The sequence below is a fragment of the Antennarius striatus genome, chromosome 18 (assembly GCF_040054535.1).
Source record: "Antennarius striatus isolate MH-2024 chromosome 18, ASM4005453v1, whole genome shotgun sequence".
Classification (NCBI taxonomy): domain Eukaryota; kingdom Metazoa; phylum Chordata; class Actinopteri; order Lophiiformes; family Antennariidae; genus Antennarius; species Antennarius striatus.
This window is the reverse complement of record NC_090793.1, coordinates 7,023,878-7,049,712: the sequence shown is the minus strand read 5'-3', so window position 1 is coordinate 7,049,712 and position 25,835 is coordinate 7,023,878. Positions and strand designations below refer to the sequence as shown.

General features: G+C 41.0%; 1 protein-coding gene across 2 annotated transcripts; it reads right to left on the bottom strand.

Annotated features, from left to right (window-relative positions):
* Positions 1–652: 652 nt before the first annotated feature.
* On the bottom strand, positions 653–25,690 carry rc3h1b (ring finger and CCCH-type domains 1b). 2 transcript variants are annotated; one of them, XM_068340855.1, is made up of 20 exons: positions 25,562–25,690; positions 23,947–24,352; positions 18,697–18,817; positions 16,595–16,834; positions 16,290–16,465; positions 15,776–15,976; positions 15,422–15,554; positions 15,234–15,352; positions 13,623–13,735; positions 13,248–13,493; positions 11,624–11,832; positions 11,092–11,501; positions 10,844–11,002; positions 7,521–7,676; positions 6,902–7,124; positions 6,405–6,498; positions 6,207–6,303; positions 5,735–5,947; positions 4,597–4,700; positions 653–4,498 (listed from the first exon to the last, which is right to left on the bottom strand). In XM_068340855.1, exons 2-20 carry the CDS (start codon positions 24,175–24,177, stop codon positions 4,342–4,344), a joined length of 3,402 nt encoding a protein of 1,133 aa, XP_068196956.1. In that variant the 5' UTR covers positions 24,178–24,352; positions 25,562–25,690; the 3' UTR covers positions 653–4,341. The 2 variants fall into 2 exon arrangements, with proteins under 2 accessions (XP_068196956.1, XP_068196957.1); XM_068340856.1 differs by having other exon boundaries at positions 6,405–6,495.
* Positions 25,691–25,835: the final 145 nt, after the last annotated feature.

The following is a 25,835-nucleotide window of genomic DNA, read 5'->3' as shown; positions in this document are numbered from 1 at the left end:
TATACTTGTCAAAGCATCTGAGAGACATTAAAATACTGAATGTTAGTCTATATGGCAGGTAACCTACCTTGATAACCAGTCTGCATGATAGGAATGTTACATTATGATGGACATTTGATGAGGGACACAGCTGAGTAGATGTATTCCCTATATTAATCGCACGTTCAGAGCAGTTACGTGTACCAACTTCATTACCTGGATGCAGTACATACAGTACTGTCTAATAACTGGGACGTGGGAATTTCTTAAATCCCAATATTTTACCTTTACACGTTTGGCATTTGATAAAGTAAATGATGTCCCTTTGTGCCTTTTTTTGGGGGTTTTTTTTGACCCCAACACTGCCACAAATTGAAAATTTAACCATCTTGGGTAGGCTATGCTGATCTTCTTTGAAAATCTTGATAGAAAAGCTTGGATGAGAGGTGAGACATCTTCAACAAAACTTTCTTCCAAGTCCAGTGGATTGATTTAAAAAGCTTTGCATAACCACGACCTGGATAATGGAGAACTTACACCGACATCTAAACAATTTTTATCATGTGGTGTGAACTATGAATTCATTTCATGCCAGTCAGTTAAATCATTAAGTTAAACATTAGCCATGTGACATGTAACAGTGACATCCAATTAAAAACACAAGACAAACATACTGAGTTAGCAATATCATTTAATCTTTACCCCCCGCCCCCCCCTTCAGCTTTGAATCACTGTTGTACATTAAGTTAAACTTTGTTTCCTCAATTTCACAGGTAATTTTTTTCTCTCTTCAAACTTCCAGTTTGACCTCCCTCTCATATCAAATGAAAAAAAAAGCAGATTGTATTATACAAAAATGCAAACCAATTTTCACACAGTGAATTCTCTTACAAAGTCATAAAATGGCGTAATAATGGCTACATCCACATTGGAGGAAGATAATTCTAGACATTCCTTAATGGAGTATAATATACATATAAAAACTTATTTTTTTTTTCTTGCTGAAATCAAACCTGTACCTTAATTTAAGAGATATTTTACAAGGGAGTAATCATATAAAATAGCCATTTGCGAAGTTCCCCAAAAAAGTCAGGGAATAAAATGTGAGCCTCAAACAGCAGTAACAGAGTTCAGTGGTCAAGGGTAGGAGTGGAGGGGGTTAACTGGTGATGGAGATGAGGGCTAGAGGCAGCAGTTCCACTCAGAAACATATACACACACACAGGAGATTGAAATGAAACTCTTTGCTACTTACTATACAGTAAACCACCCCACACATTATTGTATGTCAGTCTGCTAAGCTAGAGGCGTTTGTAGGCCAATTCAGACCCAGCAGGGACCAATCAGGTCAAAGAATTGCAGTATGATCATTTTGGTTGAGCCAGTGACGATTAACACCCATAAAAGTTACTGATTGATGGAGGCCTAACTTACAGTATGTGTTGAATGACTCACAATCCCAACTGGATTCCTACACGTCCACTGCTTTTCAGAATCTGTGACTCATTCTGTAGCTTGTTGTACGGTTAGGGACGAAACAAATTTGAAGGTACCCAAAAACACAAACTCTCTGTTGGTAAATCCTTTGATGAAAAAACAAAGAAACAAACCAAAAAAATCTGACATCACGCAGATCCTTGTTTGCTAACGGACACAGGAACAATAATTTTGGTTTAAGACTTACGGGTCAGTAAATTCACTCAACTATCGCAGGGAAAAAAAGAAAATCAAAAGCTAGATCGATACGACATATTTCCTAAAAATAATAAAATTACACTTTGTGTCAAAACCTTGAGATTAGCATCGTTTGAGTTTTGAATGCCATTTTCACAGGTGGGGTCTTCTAGAATCCAACTTTTTGTTTTGGACTCGAGCCAATTCAACGTTTACTTCTAAGATTTCCTCATGTTCCTGAGGCATGCAGGATAAAGAAGCATGAGCGGAGGATTTAAGGCCAACCTATCATCACAGGTCTCCTGAATCTCTTCTTGTGGGATGGGGGCAAGAAAACCCCCCAACACTTTCTAATACTGCAACACCATCACCCAGTACAGCACACTTTGAGGAAAAAAATAAAATTAAAAAAAATTGGGGTATGTTTTCTACAATACAGTCTAGCACACACAAAATGTCTCCATAAATTTTCCAAAGTTACAGATTTTTGTCTTCTTCGGAAGCATAGTCTATAAAGAACATCTTTGTTTGAACACAAAAGATTAAGTGAACACACATCAATGCGCACAGAAGTCCTTCGTCTGGGAAAGGATAAAGTCTGTGTTGGCAACCAGTGGACAGAGAACAAATAAAAAAATTGCTGATTCTAAATAGAGATCATTTAATATAAATGCTGAACGAGTAAAATAAAAAGGTGGCACATTAATAGTGCTTTAGTACATTAATGTATGTATACATACTCATATGTATAAGTGAATTGTGTACCTAAACAATAAATGCAGCGAGGAGCAGCCACAGGCTTGAAGTGTGGGAAGAAAAATTTGAAAAGGGAAAAAAACAATAAGGAAAACCCCAACATCCAATATCATGGAGCTGAAACAACCCAGGTATCAGACCCAAAAATGTCTGCGTCTTTGACTCATCAGTTACATTATCTGACTGTCAGTTTCTCTTGTGTGTCTTGTCCGACCAAAATGAAGTCACAGCGTTACACTACAACAACTTGGCCCAGAATGTCTCCTCCATCCTTCAACCGTTCAAAGACAAGGACTCACTTGCTCTCTGTACAGCTGCAAAACTGTAGCCCATCATGCTAATTGTTTACAAAAGGCAAAGAGCTCAACACTGAGCATCAAAAGTAGACAATTTACATGATGGAGAACGAGCATTAATGGTAGCGATGATGGTGGTAACAGAAATGTGTTTGAATCAATAATAATGCTTAAATACAGCCAAGGCTACTGTTTTTTTGGGCAGCTGTTATTGAAAGTTTGTTACAGCAAACCCTCAAAAATGTAAGCATTATATCCTCAAAATGACTTCAGAAGTATTTTGTAGCTAAAATGCTACTAAAAAGTATAAAAGATAACTCCTGCTTCTAAGTTTGTTGTTTTGTAATAGAGGAGGGACATGCATTCAACCGAGCTCTATAAAGCCTTCACTAGGTAAGCCACACACCCCAAACATCGTAACAACGTAAAGCATGAAAACTAAAGCAATTTTTAAAAATAAAAAAAAAAGAACAAAGAAAAAAGAAGAAAAAAACACAAGGGAAGGCAACTTCATAGAAGTTAGGAGAACAAATGACAAGATAATCCCAATGGGGAGGCCCTTTGTGTGACCAGACTAGAAGCTCTAAGAAGGGAAATCTTTACTGATATTATTTACAGTAGTCGGGGGTGTCCTTATTCTTCTAGCTCCTGAAAAACTGATGTACTCTTTCAACAGTTTCATGTGCATCCATCCATGATTTGTTTTTTAATACGCCATGAAGGATTTCACAACAGAATTGGCTTAGACTGAATGTGGCTCTGTAGAACAACAGGTGAACGGAACTGAAGGCTAACTGACTTAACAGACCAACGAGAAGATAAATGGTCTCTTACAGGGGGAGAAAAAAAAAATGTGTTGCAATCTTTAAAACAGAATGCTTCCAATTGTGATGCAATTAATTGCTTTCTGTATATAAAACAGGTGTATTTGGAAAATTCTCAGATAAAATTGGAGCCTGGAGGGACATGCATTTGTCACAAAAGTGAAAGCAAAACACCTCCGTCTCCATTTCGGCTGAATACTGCTTGAATACTGTGAGGCTTTTCCCTCCTTAGACCATCTAGACCTGGGCAACCACTTGTTTACGATTCTGGGGGTGAGAACCAAGAGACATCTTTGTGCAGTTAGTTACAATGCTGTCACAGATCAGATTACAATAGAGGTTCCTTGGGGTGCATAGTGCTTATTAATCTGCTCCTCTTTATATTAGAGAAATCCAACAGAATCTCATATGGGGAGGAAAAAAACTGGACTATGTTCTGGTGTTTATGAAGGATGAAATAAGCCTCTCCTCTTTCACATTGAAATTATAATACCATTGTCACCATCACTACCATTGTCTATCCTGACATAACTTTCATGAGCCTTGTTGATCTGTAATTCCAAGTACAAAAAAAAAGGAAGAAAAAAAAAAAAGAGACAAGAAAACAAAAACACACACGAGAAATGTTATCATATTCCCTGGTTTCCAGGCAAGGAAAGTCATTAAAAAAGCTCATTCACAGAACAAAAAGAAAGAAAATTCATATCACGGCAGATACTGCTCATCTTCTAAACAGAATGGGTGTATGTGTGCCTGTGCATGCTTTTCAATTGAGCATCTTGAGTGTGTGCATGTGTGTTAGTATGTACTGCTTAAGAGCAGGAATGGACAACGCCATTCTTCTGCATCTCTGAACCACTGGCTCCTGGATCAGAGCACAAGCTCAACGCAGACGTCTTATTGGTCAGAGACAGCATGGACCCACCCACTGCACTTTCTTGCAAACTGCTGGAGCCGTTTGACACTTCGCTGAATCAACGATGGAGAGAAAGACGCAAATCAGAACATGGCCAAAAGAACAATACGTATTTAGAGAATATGTACCATGATGTGAAGTGAGGCCTCACCCAAGAGCAAGGGAGATTTCATCCAGCTGAGTCTTGTGCTCTGGCTGTCCGTTCTCTGCAGGTTTCATCTTGTACTGCTGAACATCGTGGGTTACTTGGTTTTCCTAGTTAGGAAATGGATAAAATCTTGATTGTTCTGGCTTCCAAAAAGTTATGGATTATTTAAACATGGGGTGAATCATCTCTTGTTGGGAAGTAATTTCGATTAATGTTAACAAGGCATATATTATACACAAAGATTGCACATACCATAATGTGGCATTTGGCCAAAGATACATACACTACCAGTCAAACCTTTGAACACACACTTCTCTTTCAATGGTTTTTCAATGTTTATCACTTTAACGTCGTAAACACAAACTGAACACATTAAAATATGAAGCAAGATATATGTAATTATGTGGTCAACAAAAAATTGTGAAAGATCTGTCAATATGTTTTATATTTTAAATTCCTGAAAATAGCCACACTTTGATGACAGATTTGAAAACCCTTGGCCTTCTCTCAATGAGCTTCATAAAGTCCCAGCATGTGAGCCAGAATGGCTACCACTCCATCCTGCAGCGACATAATATCCTATGCAGTTCATTCAAGACTGTTGGAAAACTACTTCGTTGACTACCTCATGAAGTGTATTGTGAGAATGTCAAGAGTGTACAAAGCAGTGATCAAAGCAAAGGTGCATCAAACTGTGCAATGCCTCACTTTGACAGTCACGCAATGAGGAGGAATGAAGCAGATATTTAAGTCTGTACATCTAAATATATATTATTTTATTTTTACTTAACTTCTTTGCTCTTTTTTTCTTAATTCTAAACTCTTTATTCTTATTCTGACTTTGTCGTCACGTTCTGAAACAGAGCAGCTGTAACAAAAAGCAATTTCCCCTTGGGGGATCCATGAAGTATTCTGATTCTGATTCAGTGAGAATCTACAATGTAAACAAAACCATTAAATGAGACGGTGTGTCCAACTTCTACCTGGTATTGTCTGCCCAATAAACAGTATGAATAATGAAGGGATCATGAAAATGAAACACACTGGACAAAAGATGTATGATTTTAGCAACACATGGATATGATAGCAGTGATCTACTAATCAAAACAGTCAGATTCATTGATCAGACCAGAACCCTTACCAAAGCCATCTCTCTGGTCCTCTTGCCAATCTCTCTCTCCACCTGGTGGAGCTCCAGGCTTAATTGCTCACTGGAAACGGCTGCTGTACTTGCGCCCCCTGCTGGCCACTTCAGCTGCTGCTGCGCAGCCACTACCTGGCCCTGGCTGGGCTGCACAGGCTGGGCTGCCAATGCACTCGCCTCCCTCTGCAGCAGCAAAGAGTTACTGGTAGCCTGGAGTAACACAATCAAAAGAAACAGCATACATTTTTTAAAGACTACTGCTGACTCAATTTTGACTACATGTTTGCCACCTGTCTGCTTTTACTTTTCAACAGATCGCATGAAGTAAAAGCATGCTCAACAATCATGAAATTATGCCAGGAACCTACAAATATTGAAATTAATTTAAATAATTGAAAAATGTTAAGATAAAAACAGAACCTTCCAAAACAAGTTCTTTACTCTGTACACCTTCATCGCCCATACATACCTCGATGCTCCGCATCTGGGTTTGTTGGTTGATCTGTTGGTTGACCTGCTGCAGCTCGATCTTCAGCTGTTCTCTGTCTGGGATTGCCATAGGCAGGCTGTGAGAGTGAAACGCAGGGAGACATTGAAATACAGACACAGACTTTCCCTTTCAAAACATGTATATCTGAGGAAAAATTAAAACAAAAGCCGGCCTCACCGCTCACTGAAGTGTCCCTGAGAGGAGGAGGCAGTCTGGTGTGAGGGGTATGAAGCTCCACCCCATGCTCCATGGTTTCCATAAGTGTATTCTGCTGCAATAAGAGAAAATTGTTGTCAGAAATGCCTTCCACTGCAATTAATGTTTTTCAAACACCACATTGATGTAAAATTATCACAGTGTAACAATTTAGCGTAAGAGACTGGGGTGGACACTCAGAACAGCTTAATGACACATTTTGATTGTGTCGAAAGGTAGATGGAGCCCAGTACTGGCAAAATCTGTCCTGATGAGGGACCATAACCTCAAGGAAGAACAACAGACGATTATATTAGCAAAAAAAAAAAAAAAATCACATCACATAGTACCAAGCAACTTTCAGAAAATATAGAGGTTTACCGGTTTTGATTTCAAGCAAAAATAAGATGCTCATGTCCACTGGCATTTAACCATGTTTATCAGACAGTAAGTATGACGTCACGCTTGCAATTTCTTACCTGGCATGACCATATGCTTAGAATTTGGGTTATGGGGAGTTGAGGCTAAAGCCTGTACGGGACCAGTGGTCTGGTAGCCCGTCTTTGAGGTGCGGGAGATGGCACCGAAGCGTGACACAGTGGGCTGGGGGCCAAATGGGATAATAGGGTCATCATCCTTGACCTCTGCACCTCTCCGAGGAGCCTCCAGTGATGGTTCCCTCAGATCCTTAGCCTCCACATTCTGAGAGAGAGAGAGAGAGAGAGAGAGAGAGAGAGAGAGAGAGAGAGAGAGAGAGAGAGAGAGAGAGAGACAGAGACAGAGACAGAGAGAGAGAGACAGAGAGAGAGAGAGAGAGAGAGAGAGAGAGAGAGAGAGAGAGAGAGAGAGAGAGAAAGCGAGAGAAAAGAGGAAGAGAATAAATAGAAAAAAACAGGGAGGTTGAGAGAACACGTTAATTCCAAAAATATTGCTTTGTGGGTAAATAATTACACAAAAAAAAAGAAAAAAAAGAGAATATCAGAATATCCTAAATTAAGGTTCTGGAGCATTAATGACGAACTCCTGAATCACAACATATCTTGTTGACTAATAAAAAAATACTATTATGGTCGCCAATAGTTATCCATTTGAACTTACCATCATCTCCATGGCACCAGGAACCATAATATCTTTGGGTTTGGCATCCTTTGTGCCAATATAGGAGCCAATAGTTTCACAAGACCAGGGAGAATACTGTCCTGCATAGTCAGGCTCTCTGCTTTTCATCATGATTTTGGATGTCTCCTCTCCATACTGCAGATAAAGAACAAACAGATAAAGTCGTGTCACTAATAATTTCACAGTCTTCGCAGTCAACTGCTCCTACTTTTTATTCACACTGGTGTGTGAATGTGTGTGATTTTACCGGTGGTGATCAGAGAGGTTGTTGGTGCAAATTGGCTACCACGTTTCTGCCAGTCTGCCCCAGGGCAGCTGGCAACTACAAACCCAACAACGGTGAAGTTGGCACGTTTTGTAAATAGTGCATAAAACAGAAAACAGTGCGCCCTCACGTATCAACCTACGGAACACTCACGATTGCGGAGTTTTGGTTGGCAGTCACGCGATACCGTAAGCGCATTTTATTGGCTGACGGCATCCGGAAAAGCGCTATGTTTGGTGAGTCTCAGACTTCCGTGAGACACTCAAGTGTTTTAAACAATCGATAAGAAACGGTAATACAGACAGAAGGTGGTTAATATATGTGGGGATGGTTCATAAATTTTTAAATTACCGTAAATAATAAGATATAGTTCAGCGCTCTAACACAGAATTCGTTAATCACGTGTGATTCCTGGAGGAGGAATGAGGGCGCACTGTACAGTGATTTACAAAACCTTCTCAACCTACATTCAATTGAATTCACAGCAAAGACAAGATATGTTATGTTCGAACTGGTAAACTTTGTTATTTTTTGCAAATATTATCTCATTGGAATTTGATGCCTGCAACATGTTTAGAAAAAGGGTTGCATAATTGGCAAAAAAGACGGAGAAATTTGAGGAATGCTCATTAAAAACACTTATTTGGAACATCCCACGGGTGAACAGGCTACTCGGGAACAGTTGGGTGCTGTGATTGGGTATAAAAGCAGCTTCCCTGAAATGCTCAGTCATTCACAAACAAAGACGGGGCGAACAAATGCGTGAGCAAATTGTCGAAACAGTTGAAGAACAATATTTCTCGACAAGCTAATATAAGGGATTTAGGGATTTCATCCTCTACGGTCCGTAAAATCATCAAAAGGTTCAGAGAATCTAGAGACATTACTGCACGCAAGCGGCAAGGAAAACCAACATTCAATGCCTGTGACCTTCGATTCCTCAGGCAGTGCTGCATCAAAAACCGACATCACCGTGTAAAGGATATCACCACGTGGGCTCAGAACACTTCAGAAAACCACTGTCGGTAACTACAGTCCGTCGCTACATCTGAAAGCGCAAGTTAAAACCGTACTATGCAAAGCCAAAGCCATTTATCAACATCACCCAGAAACGCCGTCGGCTTCGCTGAGCCCAGTCTCGTCTAAGATGGACAGATGCAAAGTGGAAAAGTATTCTGTGGTCTGACGAGTCCACATTTCAAATTGTTTTTGAAAAATGTGGTCGTCTTGTCCTCTGGACCAAGGAGGAAAAGAACCATACGGACCATTATAGGCACAAAGTTCAAAAGCCAGCATCCGTGATGGTACGGGGGTGTATTAGTACTCAAGGCGTGGGCAACTTACACATCTGTGAAGGCACTATTAATGCTGAAAGGTACATACAGGTTTTGGAGCAACATATGTTGCCATCAAAGCAGCGTCTATTTCATGGACGGCCCGGCTTATTTCAGCAAGACGGTGCCAAGCCACATTCTGCAAATGTTATAACAGTGTGGCTTCATAGTAAGAGTGTGGGTACTACTTGTAGTCCACACCTGTCTCCCATTGAAAATATGTGGCGCATTACGAAGCGTAAAATACAACAACAGAGACCACAACTTAAGCTGTATATCAAGCAAGAACGGGAAAAAATTCCACCCGAAAAAGCTTCAAAAATTGGTCTCCTCAGCTCCCAAACATTTACTGAATGTTATTAAACGGAAAGGCGATGTAACACAGTGGTAAAAATGCTTCTGTGCCAACTTTTCAATTCTCAGTTTCTCAATTCAAACATTAAATATCTTGTCTTTGCACTGTATTCAATTGAATGTAAGTTAGAAAGGATTTGCAAGTCATTGTATTCGGTTTTTGTTTATGATTTACATGACGTGCCAACTTCAACTTCACCCGTTTTGGGTTTTGTACATATGTAGTTTACCATCACCATGTATGAATGAGGAGTGAAGGAATAATGGATCCACTGTAAAGTGTCTGACTGTCTACAAAAGCGCTATATAAATCTAATCCATTATTATTACACCACAATTATTGTTCTTTTTACCTTTTTGTCAATGAGGATATACTGTCACCTGTGGTTGTTCATTTATTGCTTGGTCAGCACGATTATGTCAAACTGCTGAATGGATTTTAATTAGTCACTGAGAGGATGGAACTTTATCCAGAATGAAACTCATTTGATTTTAAAACAGATCTGGAAAATGGGGTGTAGCCAACATTTTTTTCATTTTATTCCTTGAACACCGTAAGATGGGTTAGGTTTGTAGTTCAATACCCAAACCATTGTGAGTACTGAACTGTAACATCGTATAAATCTTTTGTTGGCTGGATTCCAGAATTACCACAGAGGCACACATGGAATAAAAAGGGTCAAAATTGGATTTTTGTATTAAATATTTTTTAGCCTGCGATAGATATGTCGTCTACACTTCTTTATGATATCCTTTACTTGCCGTCTCTCTCTCTCCACATGAATTCCTCCTGACTGTTTTATTTCATGTTGCCCTTCATGACAGATGAGCTATTCCTCACTTACCGGCGTATCCTGGATGAAAAACCATTTATTCTCTTTAACAAATATTAGCTGCAGCTACCTTTTGTGTCCAGTTAAATGACAACACAGGACCTAGTTTCATGGCCCCTGGACATTTTAACTTTGCTGTACTTGTGGTTAATGTTCAACTTGGCAGAAATATTAAATACTGTGCTGAATAAAAATGGAACGTGCTCCAAAAACATATTGTTAAAACTCTTATTGTTAAATACTTATGCTATTTGAATAACTGTAAAGGTTGAGCACTTATCTGCATTTACAGCTTTACTTGTTTTCTTTGAATTTTTTTGATAATGTGCACAACAATGTTTTGAGGATGTATTTTGTTGTGGGGTTTTCTCTACAGATGTTTCTTGAAAAATTGAGACCACCTGTTTAACGATTAAACTGACAATTTTGAAATTCAATGTGAAAGAACTTCAAACATAATATCTGTCAAGAGTTTGACGCACGTCGAGAGGTGTATGAAATTTATATGGCACTAACCTCTGGAGGGTAGTCACTGGGAAAAGGGTGAGACAGAGTAGGGGAGGCAGCGAATGGTGGAGGTGAGATGACTTTCCGTTCCTCCAGCTGGGATAGGAGTTCCTGTCGACGGCGGTGCAGGTAGTCCAGGCTGGGCTGTGAACCACTATATGATGGTCCCTGAGACACACAGAAGTACTGCTGTTTTACTGCTAGCATGTATTTTAGTGTTTTGCACCTCGGATGTTGTACCGGTTAAAATGACTCACCCTGACATAAGCCCTCATGGGTGGAGCCTGGGTACTTGGTGAGTAATAGCCTTCTGGATGGTATCTATCTCGTGCACTTGGCTCCTGGTGGTAAAGTGAGTTGGCCTGTCCTGCTGATGGTGGCGCAACATCCAGGGGTGCAGGACTCATTCTTACCAAACCATCCCTCTGGGATGGGTAAGGCTGTGGAGGGGGTGGCGGGCCAGCATAGGTCCCGTGACGACTTCGGTCATGGTGTGGAGTGTGGGGGTAGGAAAAGGGTGCACTAGTGTGAGGGGTCTGGTAGGAGCGCTCTGGAGGGCCGTAGCCAGGGTATGGATCCTGGTAAGTAGCTCCTGACTCACTGGGTGGAGGAGGATTACGCATATAATCCCGATGAATATACTGTGGCGGCTGTTGGTAAGGGTACCCTAAGAAATAGAAATCAAAAAGTTGTAACTTAAAATGACCAAAATTACTTCTAATATAGAAGACTTTCATCAGTCAATCTCACAGAAGCGACTAAACACCATTAAATTTGCATGAATCATACCTGTTGAGTATTGAGGGGGCTCATACTGAGATGCAGAGGGTGGAGTGCGGGTGTCATAGCAATCAGGGAGCTGCTGCTGGGGGTAGACTGGTGAACCTCTGGCCACCACAGGCATGTGCTTCACTCCAGACAGGTGGTCCGCTGGCATTCTTGGGTGAGACATGGCATGAGGCGGCAGCGCCATTCCGGGTTTGGGCACATGGTCCAGGCTACAGGAATACATATCAGATGAACTTATTAGATAAGCCTTTACAGCAATTGATCTCCTTCAGCAGACTTTCCCCAATGCTAGATATTTGTGTTTTCTTTGTGTTCTTGACTGATCACAAGATGTTTCGCTCAGAGCTACACTGCGTTCGCTCGAGGGTGCGCTCTGACATACGCAAACTCTGTTGCATCGTAAGCTGCCCCAACTTCTTCATCTTCATTCGCCATCGTCTGTTCCGTGACTGGGTCAGTCGTCGTATTACAGGTAGTCGCCGACTTACGACCGCGATTGGGACCGACAGATCGGTCGTAACTCGACTTGGTCGTAAATCGACTCTTAAGTAAAAATTAAATCCAGCAGCGCTGGTTCTTGGCTGGGTGTCGTCCGGATCATCAGCTGGGGCAGCGTGTGGGTTGGTGGGAGCGGGAGACGATCTTTTCATAATCATTGTGAGCTTTGTCTGAATTGTTCGTTTCTATTTCTCCTCATAAATTTCACGATATGGACGGAAAGCGTCGTTTGCCATCCGTTCAATCCTCGCAAATGTTTCTATGTTCTATGTGCATTTCTTCAAAGTGTGCACGGAGTTTATTTAACAGGGAAAAGCCTTCTGACAAGTCTTTGGTGGTGAACATTTTTTCCGTTTCCTCCTCTTCTTTCTCTGCTTCTCTTCTCTCTTCTTCTTCCACTCTTTCTTCTTCCAGCGCGATCAGTTCTTCATACAGCGCGATCATTCGTGAGTTCTCCAAGGAGAGGTTTTTTGCCAGTTTCACTATTTTCTCCCGAATCTGATCAAGTTCTTCGTCACTTTCAAATCCAGCAGAAGAGTTCACGTAACGCTTGACAGTTTTTCCATACGCCATTCATACATGTCTCCGTCACAGCCTCCCAAGCAGCCCAGCCCATCAGTAGTGGGCTGGGCTATTGATCTCACAGTGTGACTGAACAGTGTGTGTGCGCCGTGGGGACTGGAGAGAGCGCGGGAGCCTCAGAGTGTGAGTACTGTGGCTGGAGGGAATGCCCCGCCCTACCCGGACATTGTGGTCGTAAAGTCGGTCGGTCGTAAGTTGCATAGGTCGTAAGTCGGCGACTACCTGTACTAAATTTACACCTGATTTTAAGTGATAAGTTCCACCAAACTTTCTCCCAGTCCTCCTCGTTGAAAAACGTAATTCACGTCGACAGACCTCATAGGCAGCATGTGAGTTAAAGCCAACGTAAAATGCACCTGAGTATTAAGAGTCTGCTTAGGTCTGCTGCATAACATTATAAAACATATTGCTTTTAAATTTCATTGGTTTGGCTTCTAAAAACTACAGATCCACATAAAATTTGTGATGAACCAACTCTGCTCTATTAAATATCGCTTGTTTATTGTTTGCCAGATTACTTCATTTACAGAAACCTCATACTCACACATCAGATGGCGATCCTGGGGCATTGGGACTCCCAGCATCCATTTTGATGGGTTTAGGCAACAGTTCATATGGAACAGTGTCAGTGCCACGGGCAATGAGCTGGGGCAAAGTGGGTGCACCACTGCCATTGGTGAGGGGTGAAGGCTTCCGGGTCACTGCTACATCAAGGGAAAGGTTGTCATCTGGCATGAGACCTCCTGAGCCAGGGAGGCGTGGCGCCAGACGCTTGTTCATCTTACGATACCTAACAAGCATTAAACACGATTTTAAAAAATGCATCAAAGATACTTGTGGTGTGAAAATGTTGTAAATGTAGTTGCAAAACCTAATTTCAAAACTTGAAGAGGGCTATGTTGACATTTGTCAGACTCACTTCTCCAGTTCTTCCTGAGAATGAGCAAAGGTGCAGCTGGCTCCACGTGGACAGCCTCCCTTTTGTTTCATGTCACGACACATGTATGTCTTGTACTTGCTATGCTGAGGAGGCTAAAAACAGACAAATTGTATTACAGAAACAGGAAAATTATCAGTCATTGTGGTTTCCATTCTAGCAACTCCACAGAAATTAATGGTAATTGTGTTAAATCATGAAACAAAGTTAAATTGAATAAGGCTTGAATGATTTCAACATTTTCAAATTTTGCAGCTTCACGACTGTTTCTAAATCTTGCATTGTGATTGTTTTGTACCCTTTTCTCACAGAGATGTAAATAGTCCTGAGAGAGCCAGTCTCCATGCCGCTGTTGATTTTCTTAGAGTTGGCTGCTACTAGATGCTTTGTAAATCTCCTGGTTGTTGGTAACACAGCTATCACATCATCAAAGCTAACTACTTTGTCTGAGGCTGGCACTCTGCCTGCTCAGTCCTTTTACAAGAACATCCTTTCAGTGTTGTCACTTCATACGATTGCATCTCAGACGCAAAACAACACTGACACCACTCATCCCCGTTGTTGCTTGTAGACAGAACAGTGATGTGCAATACTGGAGCAACAGTTTCGTCATGAGAAGGTTAGGGAAAAGTATAATCAGCCACCAAAAAGTATAATCAGCCTCACAAGGCCTTAGGCAGGACCTACCACTTCTAATTACTTTGCAGACAAAAAGATGATCAGATTCGTTTACATGATATTTATCATACTGATGTTAGGTAAAACAAGGCAGAGACTGCAACATCCCGCGACACCCCTGAATTCAAAATTTTACCCTGACCTACACAATTTGTGTCTTTGGCTTCCTGACAATGTTGCTTTTTATTTTGTGATTAAATCACATCAGGTTTGCAGGATGTGTACCTAAAAAGGTATATACTGTAAGTGAAAATTTGACCTTGGCCTAGTTTTTCAAAGTCAAGGTTGTGATCTAATTTTCATCCCCTTGCCTCCCTGAATATAATGTCATTTATTTTGTTTTTCTATCTTATCCAGTTCCTGACATACATGCAAAAAAATGTGCAAAAGTTGAAATTTGACCTTGACCTCATTTTGTCAAGGTCAAGGTCATCATCTCACTTTCATCCCCTTTGCCGCCCGGGTAATGTGCTTGTTCTTTCATCTTTCTATCTGCAACAGTAGTGAAGATATTTGGTGGATGGACGACGAACACACAAACACTGACAATTACAATAATTCACCGCTTTGCGGGATGAAATTAACAGGAAATCATGTAATGATGTTTTGACTAACGAAACACAAGTCTTTAGTCTGTTTGCCTGAAGTCCTTCAATTCGCAGGACTTATCTGCAGAGATCCTTTCCATTTGTCTATCATCAGGATATTTCTGAATATCCACACTTCAGGAACACAATGAATTGCTGAATTGCTTTGGAAACTGTGTAATGCTAACACAACTGAAAAAAAATCAACAAGTTTCTCAGTTACTTGCTCTTTACTAATGTTGTTTACCACAGCTAATTACCTGAACACTTCTATACCTGATGTTAAATGGCTGGGTGGATTGTGAAGGTCCTCGATGGATAGACTTACTTGTTGAGGGTCCGCTCCCTTCTTGCTGTGGTTCTGAATGAAGTCCACCAGGCCATGCACCACTGTTTTCACTGCTACCAACCCTTTCTCAAGTTGCTCCCATGTGGGAGGGGGAGCATCTGGGGGATAGAGATGTGATTAAAAAAAATACTTTTACTTGGGAGTTATGTACTTATGTGATGTCTTACCAGGACTGGGATCTATGTTGGCCAGTAATTCCAGATGGGGTCGCAGCCTGTTGAGGTTGGCTGGATCTCCGGTCCTTTGCAGTGCAATTGTCAGCTCCTGAACGCTCTGAGCAAAAGACGCTGGGGTCTGCAGCTATACATAAGGCAGAATTTTTTTTTTTAAAAATAGTAAATGCTACGGCAGTTTTATGGCAGACAGTCTTAATTAGGAAGATGCTTTGATATGAGAAACTTCAATATAAAACAGAAAACAAATATCTAATAAATATTTCAATAAGTACCATGATGTGAACACACATAGGACAACCATGCACACACCAAACACACAGAAAGACAAGTTCTTGTTTCACACACCTTATCAATGATAGATTGCATGTGTGACTTATGAGATTGATCTCCATATAACAGAGAGGACCACTGGTCAGGTGCGATGCGCAGCCCACCCTCCATAGCGATCTGAACAATCTGAGAGTCATGCTCTCGCCTCAGAGCCTCATAAGTACGGAACTCTTCTTTCAACTGCATCAGCGATGAGTCTTCATCACGTTTGGTCACCTAGGTAGCCACAGAGGAAGAAAGAAAGAAGAAGTGTTCACTTCCCTGGTTGTAATTGACCTCTTGTTTATCAGAATCGGATTACTTTTTTTTTATCATGCGGGGGAAATTGCTTAGATTGCTCAACAAGCTCTTTAATCGGTTTTAAAATATCAAAACTGTCACATCATGTTAAATCTTAACTACGGGACTATACTTAACTTTCAGCAAGATTGGACAGACAAGTACTATGGTCAAAAGTAATCTAACATTGGCATTCACTGTCATGTGTATAAAAGAGAAAAGAATTCTTCTGATTCTCAGTCAGACATACCTTGAAGCAAGAAGCCCTGTAGAGGAGCTGCACCACGTGGCCAATGCTTGTCTTTGAGGCCTGCGGGAAGCGTGGCTCAAGCCGCTGGACTACAAAGAGAACCAACACCTTCCTGGACAGAGCAGAGCCATCCTCCAGAGCAAGAAGGACTAACTTTAGAGCTTCCTCCTGCATGGCTGGGAAAAGATGCAAATACATTCATTTAACTGAAGAAAAACAACAACATCAACAACAACAAAGGACAATTGATTGTAGAGAGTTGATAAGATTCTTTTGTCTCACTTTGAGGACAATGAAAAACATACCTGGGCCAAGAAACTGACATCCTCGTGCACGGACTGCAGCCCACAAATTGGAGGAGAGCTGCTGTGGATTCTGGTGCTGCAAGATGAGCTCTGTGACAGTTCGCTCACCAAGAGAGCGAGCAGCTCTCATGGCTCTAACACGACCCTCCTCTTCCACCAGCTGGCAGTGGACTAGCGTTACTAATTTCCTCTGCATGGGTCGACTCAACATGCTCTGGGCTGTGCTGCTCAGTCCCACACCTAGGAAGAGATTTGATAAGACTGGTTACCTAATGAAATTTATGGTGGCACTGACTACTGAAAATACAGAATCCTCCCTGCCTTAAAATATACTTCGAGTTACAAATCATGTCAGTAATCTAAACACTAACATAGATTTTTTTAAAGCTACATAAAAATCACAAAATATCCCTCATAGCGCATATTTCTATTTCTTAGACCTTTATTGTGTTTATTGTCTGAAGTGGCTCAATGAATTAATTTAAAAATAATCATGCATCATGTACATCCCTGCATTATCTATTGACACAATAGATTGACACAAATTGACACAATAGATTGACACAAATTGTTTCCATTGTAGTGACATTTTAGGTTTATCAAGTTTAAAGGATAACTGTCAAGAACAAAAATCAAAAAGCCAATTTAAAAATTAACCCAAACACAATTATTAAGGTCAAATTCAAATTTACATATATGTTTCATGGGGTCTTCTCAAGCAAAGACCCCATGAAAAATAGAAAAGGGAAAAATGTGACCCTGCCCGGAGCAATCATCTGGAGCCATGCCTGGACGGAGGGCCCGTCAGCGAGCGCCTGGTGGTCAGGTCTGCCACTTGGCCCGGCTGGGCACAGCCTGAAAACGCAACGTGGATTTTTCCCAACCCTGTGGACCCACCACCCGCAGGGCAGATCAATGGGGTCGGGTGCGCTGCCATATGGATGGCAGTGACAACAGGGGGTCACGACAGACCAGACCCAGGCGGAAGAAGCTGGCTTTGGGGACGTGGAATGTCACCTCACTGGCGGGGAAAGAGCCGGAGCATGTGTTGGAGGTGAAGCGTTACCAGTTGGATCTGGTGGGGCTTACCTCCACGCACAGCCTCAGTTCTGGAACCAAACTCAGGCGTAGGGTGGGTGTGGGGATACTCACAAGCCCCTGGCTGAGCGCCGCTGTGTTGGAGGTTACCCCAGTGGATGAGAGGGTCGTCTCCCTACGCCTTAAGGCTGTGGGAGGGAAAACTTTTGACTGTTGTTTGGGCGAATGCATCAAATAGCAGCTCACAGTATTTGGTCTTCTTGTGGTCCCTAAATGAGGTCTTATGGGATCCCTGTAGGGGGGACTCCATTTTTCTCCTGGGGGACTTCAATGCACACGTCAGCAATGATGGAGACACCTGGAGGGGCGTAATTGGGAGGAATGGCCCCCAATCACCAACTCTTGGGTGCCTCAAGGGTTGGTAATCCTGATCACTGTGGTGGACCCCGGTGGTCAGGGAAGCCATCCGACTGGAAAAACGCGGCTGTGACCTGCAGCTTTCACTGGTCTGGTTTGCAGCAGAGTGTAAACCGGCGGGGATAAGGATCAGCAGCTCCACATCTGAGGCCATGGTCCTTAGCAGGGAGCCAGTGGATTGCCTTCTCCAAGTGGGGAATGAGATCCTGCCTCAAGTGGAGGAGTTTAAAAATCTTGGGGTCTTGTTCATAAGTAAGGGAACAAGGGAGCATGAGATTGGATGAAGAATTGGGGCAGCAGGAGCGGTATTGCAGTCACTTTACCGCACTGCTGCCAAAACGACAGAGTTAAACTGAGAGACAAAGCTCTCCATCTACCATTCAATCTTCATTCCTACCCTCACCTCTGGTCATGACCGAAAGAACGAGATCGCGGATACTAGTGGCGGAAATGGGCTTTCTCAGGCAGATAGCTGGTGCCTCCCTGAGAGATAGGGTGAGAAACACTGCTGTTCATGAGGGGATCAGAGTAGAGTCGCCTCCTTCACATCGAAAGGAGTCAGCTGAGGTGGTATCGGCATCTGGTTCATTCTGGTTCATCTGACACATTCAAAGATAATCATCCAGGTGTTTGTGTGTGTTAAGCACCTCGGGTGTTGCTGAGAGGTTTGAGGTAGAGGGCCAGCTCTTCCACACATTGTCTGGCCTCCTCGTAATGCTGTGAGTCCTCTGGACTTGTAATCAAGGCAACTGGCTGAGCCTTAGGAACCTGCAGCAGAACACACACATCGATTGGGACAATTGATATAGTATCCAAAATGCTCCTCGGGCATCTGACAAAAACGGTCTTTAAGTAACGACATACAGTTCTGTTCATGTAGTCAGCTAAGATAACTATCACTTCTCTAAAATTTCTTTTCCACTTGCTCTTTTGACAGTACCTTTTCCTTTAACGTTAGCTCCTTTTCCAATCTCACGATTAATTACCTTTCTTTCTCCAGTTAGCCTGCTAACATTCATCTATGGCTTTGCAATGCCCGCCCAGCGCAATCCATGATTTGCCAACACAAAGTCGTGATGTCACCACCTTAATTTTTTAATTAATTAATTTTTTAATTCTTTGCGCATTCGCGCATCAACACTCATGACTTCGCCTCGTGGCGGATTTTTGGTAGGTAGTCACGTGGTACCGTACACGCATTCTATTGGATGACGACATCCGGAAGTGCATTATGTATCGGTTTTCCGTGAGACACAATAGTGCTTTAAATAGTAAGAGTGTGGGAAAAGGTAATACCGATTGAAGGTGGTTTAATATCAGTATGGGGAGGGTTCATAAACGTTTAAATTACTGTAAATAATAAGATAAATAAGTTTTCGCTATGTCGCGGAATTCATTATTCGCGTGTGGGTCCTGGAACGCATTAACTGCTAGTAATGAGGGTGAGCTGTGTATATATATACATATATATATAAATGTTTCGTTATAATGATCTGTCCAATATAATAAAATCCAGTTAACGTATCATTGAAGAAAAAAGGCCAAAAATTCCTGTATTACAACACTGAAAAACTATTTGTATCTGCCTGTCTATTGGAGCAGCAATGGCTCAGGGGTGGAATGGTCATTCATCAGTTGGGGGTTAACCTGCAATCTACATGTTGCAGAGCATAAAGTGCAGTATATACAGTATCTTTGAAATATTTAATGGGACTTCCTTGTTAAAACATAAGGGTTTTTAAGTCATTGACTTAATTTACAGAAATAGAAAAAATGGAGAAACTTTGAAAAGCTGTGTGCAAGGCCACAGATCTCCCTACATCTGACAGACTACACTCCCTCCACCAAAGCAACTGTAAGCAGACAAATGTAAATACCCAAGACAGATACATATGTAAAAGGTAAAAATAAGCAAATTTAAAGATCCTCTATTATGCTATTTTAGTTCATGTCATTCAGCTGCCAGATGTCCAACTACACTGTATTTGAAATGTCTTGCCCCAAAGTGACACGTGATACTCAATATCTTTAATAGAATATGGTTAAAATCCCTTCCGTTCTGAAAAGCCAGGTGTTAATGGGGCGTGGCTCTGAGCTCTCTCTATCACCCCAGTCCCTTCTCTGAGCTGCCTCTATCAACACCCTCCCTCTGCCCTCGCCTTCACAAGCACATGCACTTTCGGTTCGGTGAGTATGAAACCAGCAGGGTTCGGTACCTCCAACAAGGTTAAGAACCACTGGTGTAGAACTTCTTTTAACTTTCAGTAACTTCGTTACGACGTGCCTGGGTTTGCGCCAGCCGATCACCACTACGCCATAGGTGAAGGAAATTCCAGAGTGGCTACAAGGTTTTTAGCCTGTGTAGCCACAGTGCCGTTCTTATTTTTAGGAAAAAAAAAGGCTAAAACTTCCAAAAATCCCCGAGCGATAACATAAGAAAACAAACTTTTTCTCTCACTCTCGCTCTTTTTTCTCTCGCTCTTCCCAACAAAAGAGGGAGAGAAAAACAGAATGTGGCTTTTTGTGGCTGACTCAATTCTTTTACACTGAGCCACAGTGGATTAGTCATACTACCTCCTAGTCCAAGCCCAGCGTGCTGTGTTTCGCGCTCTTGTTTTCCATGAGATAACTTGATTTTTCTGCGCTAAGCGTGGAGTTGCTTTCTCAGTCTGCTAAATGTAACTTGTGACTTATTGTGTAAACACAATGAGACCAGTCCATAACCACGGAGATTTTGTGGGAGAAAAACACAGTGTTAGCAAATGGGATGGAAATCAGTGGAGACGAGATATGATTAAGAACAGCATGTTTCCCGAATATCGTCACGGAGAATGGGACATCGCTGGCTAACACCACCAGCTAACGCAGACTAATAAAAGGTAGGAGAAAGTATATTGAACTGTTGGCTGTTCCCTACTTTATCGCCGTCCACTAACCTACGTCGCAGTGACGAGGAGGATGTATCATTATAGCACTTAAGTCATACTCATAATAGATAGATACTTTATTAATCCCGAAGGAAATTGTATATATCCACTGCTCAGGCATTACATAACGAACAATATTGGATAAACACCAGGAGAAAATAAGCAACTGTAAATAAGATAATAACATGTCTCACTTAAATAAAGGCTGAGGCTGTTTGTTAATGAGTGGTGCAGCTTTGGATACACGCAGATGTGTTCGCTATGACGAAGAGGACAGGCTTTAGCGGGCACAGACACAAATGACTGAAGCGGAGCTAACTAGTTAGCCAAATGCTAGCTGACTTTACAAAGCTTGTAAGGAACTTTCAGTGTGTGGCTCTGAGCCAGGCTGCTACCACACACCCCGTAGCCTGAATGAATTCCCCCTTGGGGATGACCACACCCCTATTCGGGTGGATAATCAAAAATGACACAGTATAGGTCAATTTACTCTTATCAATCATTCAATTTGTTACGTCACAAATTAAACTTACAAATACGAGTGTATTCGCTGTGGATTTTTCATTTTTTAATATATCTATAGATGCAGGAAGTGTTTGTTTTACAGATTCTAGGATTTGGTCGGGTTAGCGAGGACCATTGTGTGTCTGTAGAGACCAGAAAAAATTTGTTTTTCATAATAGGACTCCTTTAAGACCCAATAAGATGCTCAGTTTAAGTGCCCATATCTGGGCTTGCAATAGGAGGTAGTATGACTAAGCCACTGTGACCCAGTGTAAACAAATTGAGTAAGCCACAAAAAGCCAATACAGCAGCTTGCTATAATAGCAAGTAAAACTTACAAGTAAATATTGACTAATACCAATAATCAAATTTATTAAAATCAAAGTGTCTAAGCCAAAGTTAAAATGTCTTCTAGTCTAAGTAAAACTTAGTAAAACTCCTACATTCTGAGGGCAAAATCTTCTGTTCAGTTTACCTACAAAAATACACTAAAGTCAACAGTTAAAGCTTAACTATCTTTATTTCTTAACTACTTTATGCAGGTATAAATGTGAGATTCAACAATTGAAAACGTGCATTCATTATGTGAAGATAGTCATACAAAATATTACTCAATGTTTACTTGTAAGTTTTACTTGCTATTATAGCAAGCGAGGTGAATACACATTTACATGGATTGCTGATTATTCCTGCTGGTCATAGGGATCGAAAGTCTAAGACTACAAAAAAGTATTAATAATATCTTTCATTTACCTTCTGATCGGTCTGTCACACTCCCACCCCCTCTCAGCATTCACCATTTTTTTTCAATTAGCATTTTAACACAAAATCTACTATAAAACAATCTATTCTCATTTTGTTTCGATTGATCGTCCTCGCCTTGTCATACACCATTTCGCGGGTTTAGCTTGTAAAAATAGAATCCTTTTTTTGTCATTGGACATGAGGAGGTCATGGCTCGAGTGCATATTTAATGATCGGGAGCGTTCAGGTCACTTCGGCTATTTCTGTCGGCATGCGCCCAGAAGGAGAAGGAGAAGGGGAAGGAGAAGGAGAAGAGCTCCACCTAGCGAGAGAAAAAGTTTGTTTTCTTATGTTATCGCTCGAGGATTTTCGCAAGTCCAAAAAAGTTGTAAGTTTTAGTCTTTTTTTCCTAAAAATAAGAACGACACTGTGGCTAAACCGGTTAAAAACCTTGTAGCCATATGGAATTTACTTCGCCTATGGCGAAGTGGAGAAGCCCAGCATATGATATATGAACTTTCAATAAATGTGTTAAGTGGATTTGAGCATATGTAAATAAACCATACCCCATCACACCTGGGTTAGACAGATGATCAGATGAAAGAATATATTTCTAACACCATATGACCGTTTTAACGAGGACATAATAATCCCTGGTTCCACCCAATATTCCTGATCTATTTAAGTATTCAATGGAGTCTTTCATGCTACATGATAACATCCCACCCCCACCCCCGCCGTCAATTTTCATGAAATTCCATCCACTAGTTTTTGTATAATACTGCTAATCTCCAAACAGACAAAAGCAGTAGCCTCTGAAAACATAACTTCCTTGGACACAGTAACAACCATGTGTGAGTACTACATTGGATTGACATCTTACACTGTATTTTCCGCACAAGTCACAGCTTGTTAAATTGCTCCTATTTTACAATGCAGCTTAAAAAAATACACTAAAGCATTTGTCATCATGTTTCCACTTGAACCATATCAATTTAATAAACGTTAACCTTTAAAAGCAAATCCATCGTCTTCATTTTTAGACCTTTGAGTTTTGATACTTGCCAAAATGACCTCATTACACTTCATGAAATTAATTAACTTATTCTCGGAAACACCACTAGTATAAAACTATTGTAAGAAAAAATTGTTTTGGGCATGTTCAAACTGATTGGACACTGGACCATTCTTATTTGTATAAGCAGAATTATATAAGTAACTCAGCTACGAAACAAGTCTGCTAGCAGTACCTCACCTTGTTGGTCAAACACAGCTTTACAACTTGTGCTTGTACTCGGTAAACAAAATTACAGAATTAGCCTTTGCTGAATAAATAGAGTAGTTCATGTAGTCATTTGGGAAGCATGCATAATTGTGTATGTGCAATGCTCTATGCTCTTATAAAGTCCATAAACAGTAATTACAAAAAGGATCATAGTACCAAGCTCCAAATATGTGAAATGCCTAGAGGCCCCTAGTGTGTTGTGTCCTGGGGCCTGTATTCAAAGAACTATGTGTGTATGACTAACCAAAAAAATTTAACCACATGCAAAGAAAGTGTGAAGAGTGTGAAGATAATTTCCCCACGTGTGGACAAATAAAGTGGATTTAATCTTTAATCTCTAAATACACTTGGAAGCTGTTACCATTTACTACAGGCAAGAAAAAAATATATAAACACACTGTCAATGTGAAAAAAGTGAATGAATGTACAAATCTTACCTGGCCTCCCACGAGTTGCAACAGGGCTGTATTAACAGGTAGCTGCTCGATGTCTGTGCTGATGGCTGTCTGGTCAAAGGGACAGGCCTTACGGTGCAACTTGTTTAGGCACATCTTGCAAACAGTATGTCCACAGCCCAAGCTGATGGGCCGGCGAACAGTCTCCTCAAATGTCTGTGTGCAGATTGGGCACAGCAGGAACTCTGTCCATTGTGGTGCTTGCACTGGCATGATTAATGTTGATGGGACTGGTGAGTGTCAATGTATGTAAGCTTTAACACAGACAAAATAATAATAATTATATATAGTGAAGATTCCACTGGAATCAAATTTTTTTCTTCCGAACTCAATCGTTCTTAAATGTTCTCACACATTGTGGATTTTGGATCACATTGCGTGATGAATACTGAAAAAGAAAAGACACAGCAAATTACGAAGTGAGCACAGATTCAACAATATAATTACTTTTTACTTATACCCTAATACTTTAAGTACTTAAAAAAATTGTTAAGTGTGTGTAAAACTGCTGTTAAATTCTTTTAACAGTGACACCTTAAAACAATAGTTTTTCTTAGAACAACTAATATAAATCAAAAATCTATTATTTGATGTGTACTGTACTCGGTTTTTCTGGCCGCCAAACGTTGTTCAGGCGTAATATACATTGAAATAAAAAAGAAATCCGATTTTTGATAGCATAGAGGGGATTCAAGCGACGGAGAAGGATCAAAACAACTGCTGTGTGGCCTACTTAGTGGAGCTGGATATCACTATTATGGACAAAGGGTCCTAACAACCAAGTCCCTCTGCGCTAAGTTATCAAGATGCTAACGTTCACTAATACACTCGGGAAAAATTAGGCTACAACCATTTACTTGTTTGTGGATTAAAGTACCTGAACGTGGATTTAAATATCCCGATGTATGATTAAACATTCATTATTGCTTTCGTCCGAAATTGTATAAAACATTAGTTATTCATATGTAAGGCTATGTTAGCTTACTTTTAGTTAGCTAAGCTATGGGTGGCTAGTTTGCTAAGTTGGCTAGTGAGCAGACGTCGTTTGATAACAAAAACTTAAAAAAAAAATAAAAATGGGTCGATAATGGAAGGAACCCTTCCTCAGAATTAAACTGCACTTAACAATCAACAGTGATACAGAAAGCCTTGTTTACAATATCGTGTCAGTTAAATGTAACGTAAAGGAAATCATAGCGACTGAAGCAGCAGTGACACCGATGAGAAGCCATTTGAGATTATGTAACGCTAACGTGAGAAACTACACAGCAACCTAGCTCTCTTGCTTTTTTTAAATTTATTTTTAACAAACGCGTTGATTTGTATGTTCAAAACATCCAGAATCATGGATGGAATATATTTAGATAACATTTTTAGTAACGTTTTTTCTCGTCGGAGTGAGCAAAGAAGGCTAACGGCGAACAAACCATACTCCTCCCTCTAGTAGCAGTTAGCTTGCTAGCTAGCTAGCTTTAATGTTAGCAACAACTAAACATAGCTATGCGTCATTAATGTGACTTAAACTACATTTGCAACATCTGCTCTTCGTTTCCATCAGTACGGTGGTCCTAATATAATATCTCTCAATTATACTCACTCATTCCAAAACACTTGGAAGATTTTCATCTTTCTTTACAAAATTGTTGCGATATTTTCCTGCCATGTCGACTGAGCAGCTTAGCAGCTGCCGAGGTTTCGGGAGGGTGTCAACTCGTCAAGCTCGCTAGCCGGTTACAGCTAGCTGGATGTGCGTACGCGTTGTGTGTGTATTGCATTTGTTTGTGCATATGTGTGTGAGCAAATAGTGCCCCCTACTGGCATCACACCGCACACACAGCCAAAACACAAAACAACGAGCATCTACCAGAGTC